This window comes from Paramormyrops kingsleyae, chromosome 22, assembly GCF_048594095.1.
Source record: "Paramormyrops kingsleyae isolate MSU_618 chromosome 22, PKINGS_0.4, whole genome shotgun sequence".
Lineage (NCBI taxonomy): Eukaryota > Metazoa > Chordata > Actinopteri > Osteoglossiformes > Mormyridae > Paramormyrops > Paramormyrops kingsleyae.
In genome coordinates, this window is record NC_132818.1 from 16,364,822 (window position 1) to 16,387,000 (window position 22,179).

The window sequence follows — 22,179 nt, forward strand, 5'->3', positions numbered from 1 at the left end:
ACATACTTTTACGAATGTGTTGAGCAATATGTTAAATTTCATGCTCTGACCTGATTATATTCAATTTATTTTAATATAGTTACAATGTGTTGGTCCCTTCCCGGATTACTTCTTGGCTTGCACCTATAGCCTCTGGGATAGACTCTGGACTCCCGCGACCCTGCACAAGACAAGCAGGCATTCAAAATGGGTGGATGTTTCAATATAGAGGCTTCTAAGTCTCTAAGTATCATACATTTTTGGTCTCACTCACACTAAACATCACACAATTTTGGATCTCTTTACTGTCACATTTATGTTTCAAATCTCTCACTTTCTTCTGCAATGTTGCCCTATTGTTGTACAACCAGAAAAAGTGAAGGTACTGTAACATCTTATGTCTCAATAGTGATACCTCCATTCCTGTCTCCACTCAGTCTTGCCTCTAGAAAAACCCACCCTGTCACTGACACCAGGGGGCAGCATTGTAGTTTTATTTTTTTACCTTAAAACTCACAGGGCATTGCAGTACTCCCTGAAGATCATTCAGTTCCTTTTAAAATCAATTAATTTTTATTTATGTCATTCTAACATTATTGTGGTCTTAGTATCTTAGCACTGAAATGACACAGGGGTGCTAATCTTTTCTTTACAGGGCAATAAATTTCACACAAGTTAGAAGCAACACTTCTCAAAAAGATCTGGGTCCCTGTAAAAAAAAATGCTGCATCATTATAACACTACTAGATATGGCAAGTGCGAAGATCGCTGTGTCATGAAGTCTCGATGAAATCCATTTGAGTATATTTCAATTGTAAATAGCATGAGTGAGAAAGTTCTTGGTTCTATTTGATACTTTCCTGGTTGTTTTGTCTTTCTTGACCATGTGGCTGCCTCAGCCTCACATTTGATTATACAGAAAAGAAAGCGTAGCCTTGACTGATGAAAGAAATTCTCTGGGTCATTCTGGATGAGAATATTTGCTTACTAAATGTGCAATACCATGATGTGAAATACTTCCGGTGATGTGTAATACTACTGCTTTATAAAGCAAATCATTGTACCATGTACATAAACTCTGTTTACTTATTTAACTATTATGTATACCATATTCTATATAGAATATTCCCATTCAATATCCCATTGAATTTCTTACACGACCCAGTGACATACTGAAATCAAGATGGGGAAGGTAGAAATACAGGTGAAAAAAAGGTCAACTGTATTTTTCAGATTTCTTACTCTGTAATTCTTTACATCGTAGCTGTTCCAGGAGATGTACGGGGAATTTTGTTGTAAAATGTACAATACCACTGAAGTTCTATTCTATTCTATTCTATTCTATTCTATCAGACAACTAGACCCTCCTCTACATAAATGGTGACGCAGTGCAGATGGTTCCCAGCTTCAAGTTCTTGCGCCTAACAGTTACTGAGGGGCTGTCTTGGAGCACCAATAGCACCTGAACAACGCATATGTGAGGAAACCGAAGAAAGCAAACCATCTGTAGAAGCTCCTGGTGAACTTGTATCATTGAGCCATTGATAGTGTGCTTGTCAGTAATGCGCACAGGCTGCACAGAGGCAGACAACAAGCTCTATAGGGGGTGATAAAGAATGCTGGGAAAATTATTGAAACCCAACAGCGCCATATCACCACCATCTATGCGTCCCGCTGGCTACACTGTACTAACGGCATCATTAAGGTCCAGTCACTTCCTGTGCATTACTTGTTTGATCATTTGCCTTCCGGAAGATGATACAAGTCTCTCCAAGCTAGGACTTCCTGAATGAAGAGCAACTTCTTCTCCCAAGCTGTCATGCAATTTACCAGCATTGCAAACACATTAATTTAATCTGATGAGCTTCTCAAGGGTTGGGTAAGTGGGTGGCATGGTGGTGCAGTGGTTAGCACTGCTCCCTCAGGGACTCGGGTTCGAGTCTCCGCCTGGGTCACATGTGTGTGGAGTTTGCATTTTCTCCCCATGTCGTCATGGAGTTTCCTCCAGGTACTCCAGTTTCCCCCCAGCAGTCCAAAAACATGGTGAGACTAACTGGAGTTGCTAAATTGGGGGAGTGTGCCCTGCAATGGGCTGGCCCCCCATCCTGGGTTATTCCCTGCCTTGTGCCTGTAGCCTCCGGGATGGGCTTTGGACCCCCTGTGACCCAGAAGGATAAGTGGTTTGGAAAATAGATGGGTCAGGTAAATACTTGATAGCACTCCCCCCCCCCCCCCCCCCCCACCTTACCATCCTTGCCTCATCCAGGATCCATTTTCCTGCGTTCGGTCATCTTTCTCTGAGTTGGAACTCGGATAAAAATGTAATAGAAAGCCACTTTTTGTCTGAGACTCGCCTCCTTTCCGACGTTGAAGTCGGACAGAATTTTGTTATCCTGTGACGTCATTTGAAAATGGCGGCTTACACAGTCAACAGTAATTCTATTTTGTAAATAATAGTTATAAATGTAACTGTGCGTTTTCGATTTAGAGAATACCATATCATGACCGTAAACAGTATCCTATCATGCAATATCAGATTTTTACCAGACTTGTTAGTGTCTTTGGTTTGTTTGTAGTTTGTTTGCATCCCGAAAAAAGAATATCGCTATGAATGTACTAAAATATTATAAAGCTTTTAATGTGGTTTGACTAGTTTGTGTTTCTTGCTTATTTGTCTCTTGGAAAAAAGAATCTAAACTCCAAATCTGCTAAAATATAAAGCAACAACACACAGCAGCGTGTTCATGGAGGCAGCCATGTTTGTTCCGAGATGTGGTAGCGCGAACGGGAGATTGGTCACGCACATGACTTCGGAGAGATAATCGAATGCCCCATTTGTCACCTAAATGTCTATGCAATTTCAGGACGGAACCTGAACTTTGTCTCCTGCACTACATGCACTATGACATGCACCTTCACCTCGCATTAGAATGCTATTTCATTTGACTGACTGCCTCATTCCCTAAGATCTGTTGTGTACGTGCTGTACAGATTTAACAACAGATATATCTAAACTGTTCTTTTCTCCCTATTTTATCTTGTATTTTACTTATTGGCATTGTACTATGATGATTGCAAGATAACATGACTTGATTCAAAACAGTGTGAGGTGTCAAGTGAACTAAATCAGTATTTCCAGCAGACAGTAAAACCTAGCCGTCCGTATTCCAAATTTTCTCGTAACCAATATTTGCATTTAAAATGCGTTTTATTTGCACCATTTGAAATGACTGTTGATTTTGCGGTGCCTCTTAGGTAGGTGTTATCGGCTCTTTCAGCTTCCTGTAAGACCCCACTAGCTGAAGGGGAATTGGAGGTTTTTTTTGTCACCTCTGCACTCGTCTGTTGCACATGCACCCTCTTTGGTCAGGACCTTTGAAGCTTTAAGCAGGTCAACGACGTGCAAGCATTACTTATGCAGGCAACTCTTCCAGCCACAGCTGACGGTGCCCACTGCCACTGCTGTCGTTTCCTGGAAGATGCAGGCCAGAGGATTCTTCAGAAAGCAAAATAAGGCGTGTCAGTGTATATCTGTGCATCAGGGCTCTAAAGTTTCACCAGAAGTTTGAATGAGATTACATCTGTTAGGGACAGAGCACATGTCTCTCACTAAATACATGAGAATCTGTCTGCCACATTCATCGGGTCTTGGTCTTCCACTTTATCTGCTTTCCGTGTGTGTGCGCATCCACGTAATAACACGCTTGCAGCAGAATCACTTGTAACTTGTTTTGGCTGGAAACAACAAATGCTATTTTCTGATTGGCTGATAGGTGGCTATTGACACTGTATAACTAAGGACCGCTATGGACTCTGTGGAAAACTCTACTCCATTAATTCTGCATAACAGGACACCGTGGTGGGCATCGTCCCTTACTTCTCAGTGTGAGAAACACAATGTGTGGCATGTGAGCCGGCCGATATGCTTGTGTGTCACGGTCAATGTGTGAGACTCAAGAATCTTGCTGTGCATCTACATCTGCACTTATGCTTCAGGCTGAAAAGACTGAAACACATCACAGCAAAAGCAAAAACACATGCAAAAGAGAGAATGCATCTTTGCTAAACACACACATTGAAGCCAAGGTTAATCCAGGACTTTCTTTCAGATTTAATTCTGTGTGTGTTTATGGTTATATAACAAGAATACCACAAAGTCGACTTCGAGTAAAGATAATTTATTCAGCAGATAAACCTGTCTACAAGAGTATCAGCAAAATATAAACTTATTTTGGTAAGATCAATATAAAAAGTGCGTTACAAAGAACCTCCTCATTGTGAAGATACTATTTACAGGTCAGCCAGCGTGACTTTTCTAGCTCTGAAACTCCCATCCTTAACAAACGAGCGTAAGCAATATACAGTTATTATAATGTAATATATGGCGATTATCCGGATATAGCTGCCAAAGTTGCAGCTGAGTTAAGGACTAAACAAGACCTGCTTGTATGTAAGCCAATGACCACCCAAGACTCAAAAATATTTTCAAAGTGTTACTCCCAAAGTTACAGATATAATTTCATGCATTCATTGCATTACACCTAAAAAAAATCCATATCTAAAGCATGGATTTTTTTTTTTGCTTGTGCAATATTGCACCGCGGGCTGTGAAAAACCTCACCCACCCACCTGCCCACCCACCTGCCCACCCACACACACACCAACACACACACACACACACAGACACACACACGGACACACAAACAGGCACACACCCACACACACACACACACAAACGGACACACAAACAGGCACACACACACAAATGGACACACAAACAGGCACACACACACACACACACACACTGCATAATCATCTACAACATGTATGCACCAAAGAAGTTATCCGCAGAGGTCTGCCTCAATAGCTTTGTATGATTCTGCACCTTTACAAAAATGGCATCACCCTCATGCAGAAGGTACGCCCCCCCTAGGTAGCTGTTCAGCATGCCCCCCCTCCTGTCACCCCTCTCATGAAATCGGAAAGTGCGCATCAGCTCCATTTCTTTATTGGGGCTGCGTGGGCTGATCCTCAGGACCGTGTGGGTGAAGGCTGCTGGGCTGGGCTCAGAGAAGAACACCTTGGAGTAGATGAAGTAGAAGCCCTCCGTCTTGACAAAGAGCTTCCCCTCGGTGTAGTCCATCTCGTAGGTGAAGGCATCTCCCCCGACGGTGGTCCACATCATGAGTCCATCTTCCCGGGGTAGGTGTGTGCTGGCTTGATAGGAAAAGTAACAGATCACTGTCAGTCCCCCCAAGGGTGGGTTTTCCAGCTCTGTTCATTCCGTACATAGAGCTATTTCCATTCAGCTCCCTTGTCGACCATAGGGGCAGATTAAACGAGTCATGCTGATACTGCGCCCCCCCCACCCCCATCCCATGTGGTTGGAGCAGACACAGAGCTGTATCCACCCGCCCCCCCACAGCAATAGGTGCTTAGATTGCCACGCTGTCAGTAGCGGAAATCGAGCATCACTCATCTCGCCCAAGCGCACCACAAAAAGCCACAGGAAATGACCTCACGTACGATTCTGACACCTGGCGGCCTTCGCATAAGCATTGGTGTGTAGAGTCATGCTCTAGCTTGGTTGTGCCTCATATAAGAGCATCCATGCTGTATTCAGTCCCACAATGTACCATATTTTGACTCACTTTGACTCCTTTGCCTTCACAAGTAACACTTTGCTTTAGGTAGAACTTCACCTACAGCACAATGTTAAACCATAAACGGTAAAACTATACTTGAGGGGGAACAGATACTTAGTAATAACTCAGTTACTATGAAGTACAAATCATGAACAAATATAGTCACTAATAACATGCGTCATGATTCATTAATGATGAACAAACATGAGATCAGTATTTCACGTGTTATTCATGACTTGTTACTTCAGTAATTCCTTAGTAGTTCCTTTAGTAATTCCTTAGTAGTTCCTTCAGTAATTCCTTAGTAGTTCCTTCAGTAATTCCTTAGTAGTTCCTTCAGTAGTTCACAAAGGTTTGCAGAAATGGATACAGTAACATATAGTAACCGCTTGAGATAAAACATGCAGCACGATTCATTAATGGATAATCGAGTTATTGGTCAAATTATAAAATATTCACATATACAAGCTGCTATGTATTTGTAAGGCACAGGAGAGAGTGACAGCATAAAGTCTGTGTGTGGTTTCCACTGTCAAGCATGGAGGAGACAGTGTCATGGCTTGGGGTTACTCTGCTGGTGACAAAGTTAGTCATCGTTACACAATGAAGTAACCATGATGGAAAACCGTGGTTTCCAGCAAATGTACGGAAACCGATGAATGGTGCTGCATTTGTATTGTACATAGACAATTACATGTACCGTGTTTTAACATCACAAGTACATCCCACATTCTGCAAAACTGCTATATTTTTTGAGATTTGGGCCTTTAAAAATTCAATGGAAAAAAAAAATCATACTTTTTGTCAATCCCGGTTCCCATAAGGCAACCCATATACAAAAATTAGATGAATATTACAGTATGTCACATTAGTTAAAGGGATTACATCGCAGGCGTATTGATTTCGGAGAGGTGGAAGTTTGTCGACAGAGAGGGGACGGGGCTGCGGGCAATAAAATTCTTTGACTGGGGGGGGCTGTCGGTAGGAGGAGCTTTTGACAGTAAAAATTCTTTCTGGCAAATTTAACCTCTGCTGAATAGCAGGATGACAGATTTCTGGGACATTGTGCATCATTTGCGAGTGACAGGGAGCTGCTGTCAATTTCAAGGGGACCCCTGGGAAAGGTCTAAACCTGGGAAAGGTCTAAAGTCTGACTTTGGCTTCCGCTCATGGTGACTCTGGTGGCGAGGTCTCACCTGTCAGGTGTGCAGACGGCTTCGGAGGTTTAACTTCAGTCCGGTATTTACGGGAGGTTGCGTCTCTCTCGTCTGTTTGGGAAAAGGAGGATTCATGTCTTATCAAGGTTCTTTCAGGAAGTAAATATGAAAACTAAAGAAACAAGCGGAGGCTGAATGACAGCGGTGAACAGAAGTCCGTTTAGCTTGATCACGAATGTGGTTCCTACCTTGCTGGCTCTTCTCTATGGTCGTGGTGTCTGTCTGAAATGGAAACAATCGCAGATGTTATCACAGCCCCCAGGCAGCACTCGCTGCGACCGTCCCCCCCCCCCCCCAGTAAAAATTGGTTGAAAAGACATTGAAAAGACGGCTTTGAGATCATGGTCACCTGAACCAAGGGCGTAACTTTGGTTTGAACATCGGAGGGGTTGGGGTCTCCAACATGATTATTGGGGGGGGGGGGGGGGTTGTATTGGACAGTTTTGATCATTGGGGGGGTTATGACCCTCCCGTTCCCACCATGTAACTTACGCCCATGAAACCGTCGTAGATTTGTATAACACAACGAACGTTTTCCTTGAGATATTCCTCACGTGCTGCAATGTGACATTATTGTCGTGCCTGTTTTAGGGCTGTATGTGGTCTGAAACAAATATCCATTTTGGGCAAAATTTGGACCAAATCAGATGGACTAAACACAACCCAATTTTCAATGACTATTTTTGGTCTAAATAAAGGCCACGAAGGTCTGACCAGATTTAGACCAAGACACAATGATGCAGTGTGGGATCAATCACTGAGCCGTTTGTGCAAAGGCTGGGGTGCCAAGTGTAAAGATTGCAGATGTGAGTGTACACTTTCACCACTGGTGCACGGAGAGTATGACAAGGGGGTCCATTTGGGTGTGAAATGACTGGGCTTCCATCAAAGCCCCAGTGAAGTGAGAGATCCTCAAGACCACTGAATGCCACTAAAGAACAAATCACAAGAACAAAAAAAAAACTTTATACGTGGGCTGCCAACTGAAAACTCATAATTACCGCAAGCTATATAGGCCTATGTGTGATTTCATTATTAAAATGTTATTTTTACATGTTAGATTACTCTATTATTTTTTAACATTTATCATAAAATATTATGCTCGTCCACCATGTACTGACATATAAAATTTAATAATGCAAAAAGCATATGAGAGTCATGAAAAGAAATCGGCGGTTCTACACCTTATATTTAGTCTCAGTCTGCCTGAAGATTAATTTAGCGATTGGTTACATATTTCTGTATACACCCCTGCTCGGCAAACATTATTGTTGGGACCCCCCCCCCCCCACCCCCATTTCTCATCTAACAGTCAAATCATGTGGTGTGTCTGATCCCAAACCCCCTCTCTCCACGCTGGCTTTCCACTCCCTTTCTCAAAAAGGAAATCGGGTTACTTTCAAGGACTATGTGGTAGGAAAGATTAGCCCCCCAGTACTGGTCCTGCGCAGCAGCCTTCAAGTCAAAAATGGCTCTCCTCGGACGTGGGGGTTACGTCCAATGCAATGATCCAGCAAGGATATTTAAAACGAAACAACGATCAGAATCGCTCAGGATGTTAAATGTATGGTCACATGTGGATTTTTAGCCATTTTCAAAATGCGGAAAATGTCCAGACATCTAAAAAATATTCTAATACATGTTACCCATCTATTCATCCCCTCAACTTTCCACTGCTTATTTAGTACATGGTCATGGGGTGTAATATATAACACAAGAAAACTTTATTAATTGTGCAAATAATCACAGTTGTACATGTTTTATATAAGCGTGTAATACCGTCAAGGAATTATTTAAATAGATTTGATTTTTTTAAATGTTTGAGAGTAAACTATACGACGATGATGGTTTTGCACGAAAAATATATATGTATGCGATTATTTCGAAGTCAGTTTGTCACTTAAGACGAAAGCGTATAATGTAATTGAAAAAAACTTTATCCCAGAAAGCAGGGCCATGAGGCAGGAGGCACCTTAAGCGGGACGTCAGAACATCACACAATGTCCAGCTTAGGATCTTACATGAGGCAGGTTTGAACAGCAGCACAGCATTCAGAGCAGAGGTGGATAGTTCAGGTCCAGAAAGTAAAAATCCAGACCAACCATTTGATTACTACGTGACTTTGACTCATTATACTCAACTGGTTGGTTGAAGCAAAATCATGGTCTGTTTTTTTTCTGTCTGGAACTGAACTATTCACCTCTGATTCAAAACCCTTTAATGCATGCTCTGTATTAAGATGCAGGACTGTGTCAGGGGGCTCGCGCCACTTACCGCCGCCCTGGTGTCGTACAGACGATAGATGAAGTAGCCCTCCACTGCAATGCCACACAGAGCCACAAGCAGCAGCAGGTACAGCATCATCCGGCCCGTCCGGCTCTGCCTGGAGGGAAGGGGTGGCATCATCGTGGGGAGGTAGCGTGCCTGGCTGTCCACCACATACACATGCGGATGCTGTTCCTTTGGATCCTCTTGGCCCCGGGTCATCTCTGCAGCAGCCGAATTGGAGGAGGCACACGGGATATCCGGAAGTCGGAGAGGGTCACGTCAACCTGGGGTCCGCACCAAGTGGGTGGGAAGTCTCAAAGAACGATGGAAATACTGCTAAAATCCTTCTTTAACTTCTGAACAGAGAATGAAACTCCTCAGCTGAGAGATCAGAGCGACGTTGACCCCAAAAGAGCTGCGAGAATAAGAGCAAGAGCAAAATGAAACCAGTGGCCAGTGAAAGAGTCTCTGAAGAGTGTATCTGTCTCTCCTCCTTCAGGTAGACCAGTGCCGCATGTCTCTCTCACCAGCCACTTTCATACATGTAAGAATGTACAGCGACCCTGCCGCTGCATAGAGTACTCCTCTTTAACACCCCCACCCGCTCCTGTGTCAGTCTCTCTCTTTCTTTCTGTCGGCCACACGTGTTTCCGTTTCTTGTAGCTCATAATCTAAAAATGGCATTGCTGAAGGGGCTTCGGTGTTCAGCTGTGGATCAAGGGTAGCAATCAGTGAATGACGGGTGATTAAAGGTGCTTGTTGCAGAGGGACGTTGCTATAGATCCATCAGGTAACTGAGACCTAATCTGAGCTGTAAAATATCCAGTACTTTATAGGATGGGGACCAACGATACAACTACGCGAATCTGATTGCTACAGTTTTTATGGCAACACTTTAAGTACTTAGTGGTAATTCAGTTAAAGTACAGTAAGTATAAATCATGAACAAATATAGTAGCTACTTGAGATAAAAGATGCGTCATGATTGATTAATGGTGAACAAACATGAGATCAGTATATAACTAAAACTTAGTTGTGTTAATTAGTACATAATTAAGAGGACAATACTAAATTATTTATGTCCCCTAAAGTAAAGTCTTAGCTGGTTTACTGGGATCTTCAATAATTCCCAGCATGCATGCAGGGCTCCCAGACTGTTTTAAGGTGCCTACAATCATCCCAGTTCCCAAGTAAGACAAGATCACTGGACTAAACGACTACAGGCCGGTTATGAAAACCTTTGAAGGCCTCATGCCGGCCTATCTGAAGTCCATCACAGACCCCCTCTTTGGAGTTCGCAGTTCGCATACAGAGCAAATCACTCATTGGATGATGCAGTTAACCTGTCCCTTCACTGCATTTGCCAATATCTAGACACCCCCAACACATACACTCTATGGAAAAATTAGAGAGACATCTGACCATTACTCCTACAGTCAACAGAGCGTTAGTGACTTTTACGCGTTATGCGCCTCAACACTCGGCGACCCCTTTACCACTTTCTGTTATTCCTAAACGCTTCCACTTTGTAATAATACCACTTACAGTTGACCGTGGAATATCTAGCAGGAAAGAAATTTTACAGACTGACTTATTGCAAAGGTGACATCCTATGACTGTATCATGCCTGAACTCACTGAGCTCTTCAGAACGACAATGGGCCTGAAACACGCAAATTCGATGCTTAACAGGAGTGTCTCAATACTTCTGTGCATATATTGCTTATCAGGATTCTATTTGTGGACTTCAGCCTTCAGTACCATTGCTGACTCAGCCAGCTGTACCCCCAAGCACCTGTAAGTGGATTACCATCTTCCTGACAAATAATAAGCAGTATGTAAAGCTGTTTGACCCTATAGCCAACAACACAAGCCCCCCCAGGGCTCAGTTCGTTCACCTCTCCCATTTTCACTTTATGCAAATGACTGTATCTCTGCAATCTCAAAGTTTGCAGACGGCACAACCATAGTGGAACTCATTTCCAAAACTAATACTACCCCCATACCACAGAGAAGTGGGTCATCTTGCTGCATGGCGTGCCAGAATCAACCCGGAACTCGATCCTTTCGGGAACACCAACCCCCCCGCCTGCTTCCCCCTGGAGATTAATGTCCTGGCTATTTATATGGTTGATTCAAATTCCTGGGGACCGTGGAAGCTCAACATCTCAACATCTTTTAATGCATAATACTGAAGCTTTACTCTGCCATCGTTGAGACTGTCGTAACGACCTCCATCATCACCTGCTACCTGCTGCCTCCTACCACTCCAAGACTGGGATGCAACGTGTGGTCCACTCAGCTGGGAAAATCATCAGGACCTGCTCATCACCAGGGCAAGGCCAAAAGGAGAGCTTGGCAGATGGGTGCTGATCCCACCTCTTCACCAAACTGCCATCACAGTGGAGGTGCAGGTGAATCCTAACTCGCATCTCACTCCATCTCCAGAGCTGCGTTACCACAACCAACCAGCACCTAAATAAACTCACCAAGTTCCTCAGAAACCACCCCACCCCAGGAAAATTACCTTCCTCCCATGCCTGACTCTTTACTCTTATGGTCAAATTGCACTATTGGTTTAATTTGCACTAATGTGCACAACTTTGTTGTTTTTTTTCTCTGTATACTAATCCAGTTATCATTGTTACGAATAAGTGGAGCTTGCGAATTGCTCTCCACATACTGATGTTCTGTGCACTATAGCCATTTTTTATACATAGTACTCTGATAGTACTCTTATATATTATCTTAATATGTCTTGCACAGTGTGCTCTGTTGATCTTGTGTGTTCTGTTAATCTTGTTTTCTGTTAGTCTGTAATTTCTATTACATTCTTAGGTTTACAAATATATCTCCTATGAAGTGTTTTACCTTATGTCTCAAAATCTTTGACCTGTGCTTCATGTGTGGCACCAAACCAAAAAACAAATCTGATACATTTTTATATAGTGGCAATAAAGTGAGTTCTGAGTTCTGATAAGTAGCTGAATCCATGGTGATTTCCAGCAGAGATGGGATCCAATGGAATCTGCAATTCATCTTCAGGTTCTGTGAAATTTCCAGTAGGTCCCAAGAGGTATAGAACAAGTTTGTTTACACATAACCAAGAGCTGTGAGTACAGAAGTGGGGTAAATGTTTCAATTTTGAGATGGGCAGACATTTTGTGAGCGTTACTGTTTTGTATATTCTGACAGTTTCCACCAAGAGCTCAGGAACCTAAGGTGTTTTGGTTGTAATCCTAACTGCTGCCTTTTGTGCAGTGAACTGTCTTTCGTCATTGTGATTTGTCCTTATGACCAAAAATAGTTAAACATCAGTTTCACTAACAGATATTTACAGTGACATTTGAGGTTTTGTGCTTCACACTAAGATACAAAAAGTTGACATGTTGTTAGGGGTGTCTCCTTAAATGCCTCCCAAGACCAGTCGCACCAAAAACTGTCTCCTTACAGTACACATGATTGCATAGTGGCTTCTGCAGCCAGTGAGGTGAACTTGCAAAGGGGCTGTAAGAGTGCAGCGACTGAATGATTCATGCTAACCACATCCTGTTCCTAATCACCAACCCAGCAACTGTGCACCTAACCTTTGCAAGGGGGTGCAGACCAGAGACTACAGAAGTCTCTTTTTTTTTTTTCAACAAAACTGGGGACCCCCTACCTAAAATGTGTGATCACAGGTGTAACTAAGAACTAAGAATGAGTTTATTAAGAACTAACAATTAAGTAAGGGGTCTACATTTCAAATTTTCCATTCCATTCCATTCTCTGCCGCTTATCGGGTCACGAGATCAGCAGTCTACGCAGGGATGCCCAAACTTCCCTCTCACCAGCCACCGCTTCCCAATCCCAAGGCATTCCCACACCACCCGAGAGATATGATCTTTCCAGCCTGTCCTGGATCTGCCCCGGGGCCTCCTTCCGGTTGCACATGCCTGAAACACCTCCCCAGGGAGCTGTCACCACCCCAACTGGCTCCTTTTGATGCGGAGGAGCAGCGGCTCTACTTTGAGCCCCTTCCAAATGTCTGGCCTCCGCTCCCCCATCTCTAAGGCTGAGCCCAGGCACCCTGCAGAGGAATCGCATTTCTGTCACTGATATTTGCCATCTCGTTCTTTCGGTCACTACCCACAATAGGTGAGGGTATGAATATAGATCGACCGGTAAATCGAAAGCTTCGCCTTCCAGCTCAGCACATTGCTGCTGATGCTGCACCGATCCGCCTGTCAATCTCCTGCTCCCTTTACCCTCACTTGTGAACAAGTCCCAGCGATACTTAAACTCCTCCACTTGGGGCAGCAGCTCATCCCCCACCAGGAGAGGGCAATCCACCCTTTTCCAGTCGAGAACCGTGGCCTCAGACTTGAAGGTGCTGATCCGTCCCTCCATGAATTGCCACATAATCGTGGTGGAGGGGTTTGTGTGCCCCTATGGTCCTGGGAGCTATGTTGTCGGGGGCAGGCTGATAGCCCCAGTCTCCCATGGTGTGATTCTCACAGCATGAACAAAAGCACCCTGCTCTCTGCACCCCCGACCTTCACCATCACCAACCCAGCTCTGTGTCTGACCGCAACTTTGAGCTCAAAGAATGGATTTGTACAAAGCCCAACACGGTGCCCACCCAGAAGTGGAAATGGGACGGTTTACACCTAAACCTTGTTTTGGCGGAGAAGCTACCCAGTTTCTGCAGCAAACCTTCCAAAGTATGACTGGTCAGGGACCGGGACAGGATTCTGGGTCCCCTGACAAAATGTCACCATTAACCCCACCAATTAAACCTATAATTTTACTTATTTAAATGCCCCTGTCAAGTTATCTATGACCCTCTGATGCCCCTGGTCAGAAGCACTGGATCTGTCAGCAACAGAGACTGACAATAATCACTTTCTGGAATGGTCATCGTTATCGTTATCATCATCATCGTCATCATGGGCTTAATGGTTAGGGAAGCGCACTTGTGATTGAAAGATTGCTGATTTGAATCCTCGACCAGCAAGGCACCACTGAGGTACCCAGAGCAAGGTACCGCCCCCAAGCACTGCTCCCCGGGCGCTGAATTAGCTGCCCCCTGCTATGTCACAATCTCACATATGGGTTAACTGGAGACAACACATTTCGCTGTTGTGCACTGCGTGCTGTGGTGTGCCAACACTGATCACCAAATTCTAATCATCATCATAATTTACAATCTGCAAGTCCATACACGTGGATTAAATCAAGGGCTTGTTTAGACATCGCACAAGTCAGCAGACTCGTGGTTTTGATCGTGGACGAGACCATCATGCAACAGCTTACATCTTAGGACGTGTCCATGAAACAGTTTCGGTTCTAGATTAAAAAAAAAATGCACTGCACAGCACTTACTGCTGCTGTCATTCACTGGCTGACTTCACATGCTCTGTTTTGATGCAAATGTGATGGTTTTTGGGAAAATTCAGCCACGTGATGAATAGAAAAGAACGGTAATTAGGTTTATTATTCACATTGCCAATAACATTACATAAGAAACATCTCAACCTTGCTTTGTCATTTGGTTACTTTGGGTCACTGTTTAGCTATTACAGTTTAGTGATACCAGACACCAGACACACTGTGTATTAATAAAACATAGTTATTGGCAACATATGTTTTTATTTTTATATGTCATGTAGCAATATGGTATTTTATGTAGAAGACCTTACAATGATATTGACTGCAGCCCATAATTAAAGACACTGTTCCTTTTTATGCAAAATGTAATTTTGGATATGATGTTGAATCTGATTAGCAGTCCTGGCTCCTGGTCTAGTCTGAGCTTCCTAAAGCAGTAGAACCGTCACACCATCTGACGCCGAATGCAAAGCAATATCCTACCCGCCGTACATCATGCATCACCGCTGTGTGTAGAAAATGCCAAACAGGGTTAACAAGTGAAGATGAGGTTATGGTTGGGGCGTCCCCCCCTTGGAAAGGATAAAACTTCAGAAAAACTACAACTTCTGAGTCATATCTTATACGGGCTGCATCTGTGACACCATCCCCCACTCACACACGTGCTCAAACCCACAGAATCTTTACAAAACTCATTTATCTCATTGCAATTTACTGTCACGTACTGTAGGTTTGCCTGATTATCTGTCTTTCTGTCAAAAGAGTAGGGGTGGTACCCTGATGTCCTGGCTAAAACTGTCTACTGTGGCCCTATCAAATTTGGCCTCCTAATCAGTTTTCAGTTTTATTTGTCATATGCAAGTTAGCACAGGGTCAACATTACAATGAAATGCGACTGACGAGAATAGACAAGTCTCTCAGCAATATGGTATAAAGAAATAACAATATAAGTTTAAAATTGTTAAAAAAAAAAAAATGTACTGAGGTGTGGGGGGGGAGACAACGTTATTGCACATGAAATAAAGTGACAATAGTGAGCAGAGTAGTACAATTGTCAGCGATTTAAGGTGGCACTCAAGTAACAGTATTGCACCGAGTAAGAGTTTTTAACTTTTATGTTTTGTAATAATAAAAATTAAATAAAAATGAAGTGCAGAGTGTACCTGAGTCTGTATTGTACAGGACAGTTCGTATGTACATCCAGTGACGTGTGACGTGTGTGTTCAAGTGTTGTAGCTGAGGTGTCGAATGGCTTGATGATAAAAACTATCCCCTATATCTAACTGCTGAATCCTCTCCAGCCCCTTCATCTCCGTAGCTTCTGTGTGGTGAGCGTACTGGTGCAGAATGGCTGCCATCGCATCATCCAGGCGGGGGCCACACAGTGCTGGGGGTGGAAGTGGCTCCCCATTGGTTCTGTAAAGCACTTTCAGTGTTTGAAGAAGCGCTACATAAATGTATCTTTCATTCATATATTTCATGATGGTTTCTTCAGGTAACACTCATTTCAGGACTGTGATGGGAATGTTCTGTCTGCTTACTTCATTTATTTTCTAAAACCATCACTCTGTCTCGTTGTATTATTATACGAGGAGGATGTTGAAATTCCCAGTGCTAAAAAAAACTCATTTTTTCACACGTCACCCTTTTGGAAACCTGTTCCAACCCACTGATAGGTTATGAAGAACATCCTTTCCGTGGTACTCAGTTCCTCACACTGGCTCACTGCACCTCTCACACTGTCATTGTTCCAGTGGCGACCCTTCCACCGCCCACAATCTTTCCCATTTACTGAAAGACTTTTTGCACTTTATGATATTAAAGATAAACAGCATACAGTAAGAGAACATACATGATAACAATAACGACACTTTATTGATTCTCATTGGGAAATTCTCTTTTCACCTCCCCCAGCTTACACATGTAGGCGAGAACCAGCTTGGCAGTGAAGGGCAGCCACCTGCAGTGGCATCCATGGAACTGGGGGGTTAAGGGCCTTTGCTCAGGGGCCCATCGGCGGCACAGAGGCTTAGCCCACTGGACCTCGCACTGCCCCCAAATTAAAAATAAAACTTCATGAAGTAAACTGATACTAATATCAAATCATATGTGGGTTAAATTCTGAACAAGAAAATTACTTTTAGTATGATGTATGGATATACACACTTTACCTCACACGTAATATATACCCATGCACCCCCCAGTGTAATTTTGTTTTGTGTGCACAGCGCCATCTAGCGGCATAAAATATTTGCCGCTTCTGTTGCTTCTCACCAGTTTTCAAATGACGCTTTAGAGAAGCTGCACTTGCCTATATATTAGTGTTAGGGTTAGAGACAAATCTGGTGTGCAAATGTGTCCTCTGCATTTAACCCATGATTTGGGGTATCCTTGTCCCCCAAACATATTACACTCAGCCTCAAAGTGTGGCACCACGCCCACTGATTACTCAAACACCAAAATAAGACGTGTTTGTTTTGTGTTTGTCTATGTCCGCGTTTATGTTTCAGGAGGAAAAGACCCAGACACAAAGCTGAACACAAACGTATCAATCCCCAACGGAAACACTTCCAGCAGAGAGAATGGATCCAACATGTATTGAAGTCAAGATAAATGCAGGATTTTATTCTGTGTCTTTATAGTTGTAGAAAGGAATAATATTACCAAGACAACTTTGCAGTAATTTAAAGGTAATTTATTCTGCATATATATGAGAGTATTCAAAAAACAAACTTTCTTTTGGACAATCGGCATGCAAAATTAGTTACAAAGTGCCTTCTCCTTATGAAAGCTTTCCATGAGCTCTATTCGGGTCAGTCGGTCGATGTTTCAGTAACTCTCAAGCTCCCATCACTGTTTTTTTTCTTCAAGCTTTAACAAACCAGTTCCTTCGCATACAGACGCTTCGAAACACTACTGTATTGCATAGATTACGCATAAACGCATATCTGTGTCTGTGATTCTTAATCAATGAAGAATTCAGACTTCTATCGAAAATAATAAACAAGTATTATTAGGTTATAATAATGCAACAAATGGTAGTGATAAATGATTGTCAAAGTTGCAAAAACATTAACAACTAAATAAAACCTTTCCTGTTAGAGAGTGAGCCAATAACCCCCAAAGTCATAAAATCCTTCAAACTTTCAACGTTCCAATGGTCACAGACATGGGGCCTGCTAGGAATTTTGGGCCCCATGACAGCATATCACATTGGGCCCTCTAATCTAGACCAATCCACTGATGTTCCAAATTTTTTTGGGTCCCAGTCACTGAGAGGCTCTTGGAATTATTCTAACCCCCCCCCCCATTTTACTCAACCACAACCATAATCATCTACAACATGAACGTGCCAAAGAAGTTATCCGCAGAGGTCTGCCTCAATAGCTTTGTATGATTGTGCACCTTTACAAAAATGGCATCACCCTCGTGCAGAATGTACACCCCCCCCAGGTAGCTGTTCAGCATGCCCCCCCTCCTGTCACCCCTCTCATGAAATCGGAAAGTGCGCATCAGCTCCATTTCTTTATTGGGGCTGTGTGGGCTGATTCTCAGTATCGTGTGGGTGAAGGCTGCCGGGCTGGGCTCAGAGAAGAACACCTTGGAGTAGATGAAGTAGTAGCCCTTTGTCTTGACAAAGAGCTTCCCCTCGGTGTAGTCCATCTCATGGGTGAAGGCATCTCCCCCGACGGTGGTCCACATCATGAGTCCGTCTTCCCGGGGTAGGTGTGTGCTGGCTTGATAGGAAAAGTAACAGATCACTGTCAGCTTACACTGGATACAATGAGAAGCACGTCTTGTTTATTAAAGGGTCCGCACTGTCGTTTAATTATCGTGATATCTCACCTGTCAGGTGTGCTGACGGCTTCGGAGGTTTAACTTCAGTCCGGTAACTATTAGCGGTAGCATCCCTCTCATCTGTTTGGGAAAAGGAGGATTAATTTTTAACAGTGATTCTTTTGGGAAGTAAATATAGAGATTAAAGATTTTTTTTCTTGTACAGTGGAGGCTGAAAAACAACAAATGAGCAACGCCAAACGTCCATGAATGCGAATATCGCGGTTCCTACCCTGCTGGCGCTTCTCTGTGGTTAGGGTGTCCGCCTGAAACGAGACAATCGCAGATGTTATCATGGACACTGGGCACCATTTATAAATCTGTGTCTTTGAAGGCTTTGGTAAGTGCAGATATTTCACGCTACTGAAATTTTTATATTTGTTTATTTTACAATATTTTAAATAATGTGTATTTAACACATATGTAAAACTTCATAATGCGAGCCACACGTGAGAGTAAGTAGAAATGATTTTGGGGGGTGGGCTCTGAATCTGCCGATTACTGACATGAATGCAAAAATAAAACTTAAGAGACTGATTTGGTTACTAGCCTATACCACTGTGTGCATCACAAAGTTTAAAGACCCTATTTTTTATGCGAGCCCCCTGGAAAAATAATTATTCTAAAACAGGGGTCTCCAACAGGTAGCTCACGCACCCATAAAGATTTGCTCACCTAACAGTCCTTTAACAATCACAAACACATAAACGAAAAAATGCATTTTTGCATTTGCGTGCTATCATGCATCTACTAACATTTTCATTTAGTCTGTTCAGATGTCTAAAACTTTCGAATTGTGACTTTAGTTTCAGTTATACAATTAGCGTTAGCATTTATTGGCCGAAAAATCAGGTGGTGGGCAAGGTTTCGCTAATCGCTTATTATTGAAGCTAATTTTATCGTTAGCGGATTGGCGTTAGACTTATTTTGAAAACCGTTAGCGGACCAATTACAGTAGGTTCTGCTAAATTTAATGCCACTATTTGTAAATTCTCTAACATTTTTCCGCAGGTAAAGTGAATAAAGTTCAAAAACGTCTGTAAACCGTAAAATAATACGTAGACTATTTGTTCCTGCCAGTCGTGACCGAGTCCGCAACAAGTGAACTTAGATCAAGTCTATTTAAACTGAGGCACCACAAACTAAGCAGAGAACGGGGACCTGTATCACGAAGCTGATTTTCTTGCCTAGCAGAATAACTTGTTGGATTCAAGGTACCCTAGTTTAAATGGACTTCATCCTCGCTCACTTAGCCTACGTTTAGCCCACACTCTTAAACCCGAACAAATCCAGCTTCCTGATACAGGCACTTAGTTGTATTTTCCAGGTTCTGATTGAGCACCTCAGCCATTCCATGTATTCATTAAATTTCACCACCAGCTCAATCAATGAATTTATTTAAATAATTTGATGAGGTATTGATTACCCAAACGAGGTGGAGTAGTGGTTGAGTAAAAAAAATAATCATCTTTCGGATGATTGCTGCAAATACTGGGGTGATTTTAGAAGAAGCTTTGAAATGGCTAAGTTGACTCATTTTGACAGACATAAGATCATAATTTTACACCAACAAGAAGATAATTTAATTTCCTATGTTTGCTTAAGACATGTGCACAGTAGTGCATTTTTCATTATTCATAGATGTTGCACCGTGTCACAGGCTCGTGCTGTAAGGCTGCTTGGCAGAGCTCCTTACCGTCGCAGTGGTGTTGTACAGCTTGTACATGAAGCAGGCCTCCACTATGACACCACACAGAGTCACGACCAGCAGCAGGTACAGCACCATCTGTCCCACCTGGCGCTGCCTAGGGGGAGGGGGAGGTGGTGCCATCACTTGGGGCAGGTAGCATGCCTGGCCGTCCACCTTGAATACGGGCGAATATATCTCCATTGCTTCTCTAGCTTCCCCTGGATCCTGGGTCATTGCTGCGGCAGCCTGGATAGAGGATACATGAGATGTTCGTCTGGAGAGTCCAAGAGGTCACACCAACCTGGGATCCAGACAGATTGGATGGGCTGTGTCAAAAACCAATGAAAATACAACCTATATTTAAAAATACCTTCCTCCACTTCTGAACAGAAAGTAAAACTCCTCAGCTGAGAGATCAGAGAGCCGCTGGCCCCGAAAGAGCTACAAAAATATGAACAGAAATATTTAATTGGCGGGCAGTTGAAGAGTCTCTCTGAAGACTTTCTCTGTCACCTCCCTCAGGTAGACCAGTACTGCGCGTCTCTCTCATCAGTCGCTTTCATGCGTGTGAGAATATGCTGCTACACAGAGTACTTTTGTATTAACACTCCCCCCCACTTGCTCCTGCATCAGACTCACTTCCCTGCTTTCTCTGTCACATGTTTACTTTTTTTGTAGCGCATAAACTCAAAGTGACTTTTTAAAGGGGTCTGAGTGTTGATCTGTGGGTCAAGGTTGGCGATCAGTAAAGTCATGGATGGGACTTTAGAGCACTGTTTCCCAACCCAGTCCTCAGAGAACCCCGGACAGTCCATGTTTTTGCTCCCACCCAATCAGGAACACCGAATAGCTGGTACAGGTGCACTGGGAGATGAGAGGAAGCAAAAACACGGACTGTCCAGGGTTCCCTGTGGACTGGGTTGGGAAACACTGCTTTAGAGCAGTGGCCCCCAACCCCCGGGCCGCGGACCGGTACCAGGTAATGTTCTCCTGGCAACTCTGCAGTTGTCGAGTCAGCAGAGTGTTGGTGATTTCTGCGCACTATGCGCCTCAGCACTCTGAGACCCTGCTCTGCTACTTGATGTGGTCTGTCAGTTCGCGGCCCGAGTTTCTGTCGTTCCTAAACACTTCTGCTTTGCAACAATATCACTTACAGCTGACTATGGAATATCAAGCAGGGAAGAAATGACTTATGGCATCCTATGACAGTACCATGCTCTTCAGAACCCATTCTTTCACAAATGTTTGTAAACCTGACTGCATGGCTAGGTGCTTGATTTTATACACCTGTGGCAATGGGTCTGAATGAAACACCTGAATTCAATGATTAAGAGGTGTATCCCAATCCTTTTGTCCATGTAGTGTATGTTCAGGTTCTTTGAATATACCAGTATGTATCAAGAGCTACTCTAACCCCTAAATGAAAATACAAGTAACTAGGAGATAGGGACTGATAAAATATTTCTCACTGCAGCCAGAGAGTCTTTTGCATTTCTTCATGTTGTGCAAATTGCATAATCTCACCCTCTTCAGTCAGCGACCAAAAGCCACTTTTGTGAGAAACATCACTCCAGACATTTCTCATGTGCGGTTTCTTAATGGTGGGCCGGGCTGCTGAAACACATCCAGTCATCAGATTTCCTTTCCACCTTCAAGAAAGACTACCTCTACTAGCCTACACCACTCCAAGTTCCATTAACACTCTTAGTGTTGCAGTTTGTCTACTGATTTGAGTAGTTGTCTTATGAGGTTCTTGCTTTATTTGGAAGTTCTTCTGTAGCTCCTGCTCCAGTACTGCTTACTATAACATCTCTGAGGACACCCTGTGACTATCCTTTGGGTCTGCTGGAGAATCGTCAACCTCAATGTGGACCAAAAGGGGTTTGTGCAAATCCCAACACAGTCCACACCCAGAAGATAAAATGGAGCAATCTCACCTAAACTTTGTTTTGGACCAAAACCCTCTCCGTTTTTTGCCGCAAATGGTCACCGTCAACATCATAATTCGTAATTAGAAAAGCCATCCGCAGCTCGTAAGTTAAGTCGTGGACTTATTATGATCTTGTACAGGTCTGCAGAGACGTGGTTTTGAGTCCGGATGAGATGGGTCACGCAAAAGCAGAAGTCTTAGGAAATGACCAGAAACAGAAAGATTGCGATGGTTTCAGTTCAGG

The 22,179-nt window shown here is 43.3% G+C and overlaps 1 protein-coding gene across 6 annotated transcripts; it reads right to left on the bottom strand.

Moving 5' to 3' along the window:
- Positions 1-4,613: 4,613 nt before the first annotated feature.
- Positions 4,614-22,060, bottom strand: LOC111849235 (tumor necrosis factor ligand superfamily member 14-like). 6 transcript variants are annotated; one of them, XM_072704982.1, is made up of 5 exons: positions 21,943-22,060; positions 20,012-20,120; positions 18,548-18,581; positions 18,325-18,396; positions 17,158-18,215 (listed from the first exon to the last, which is right to left on the bottom strand). In XM_072704982.1, the coding sequence occupies exons 1-5, from the start codon at positions 22,005-22,007 to the stop codon at positions 17,815-17,817; spliced, it is 681 nt and encodes a 226-aa protein (XP_072561083.1). In that variant the 5' UTR covers positions 22,008-22,060; the 3' UTR covers positions 17,158-17,814. The 6 variants fall into 6 exon arrangements, with proteins under 6 accessions (XP_023677721.1, XP_072561082.1, XP_072561083.1 ...); XM_072704983.1 differs by lacking the exon at positions 21,943-22,060 and adding an exon at positions 20,307-20,633; XM_023821950.2 differs by lacking the exon at positions 21,943-22,060 and adding an exon at positions 20,376-20,631 and having other exon boundaries at positions 20,012-20,251.
- Positions 22,061-22,179: the final 119 nt, after the last annotated feature.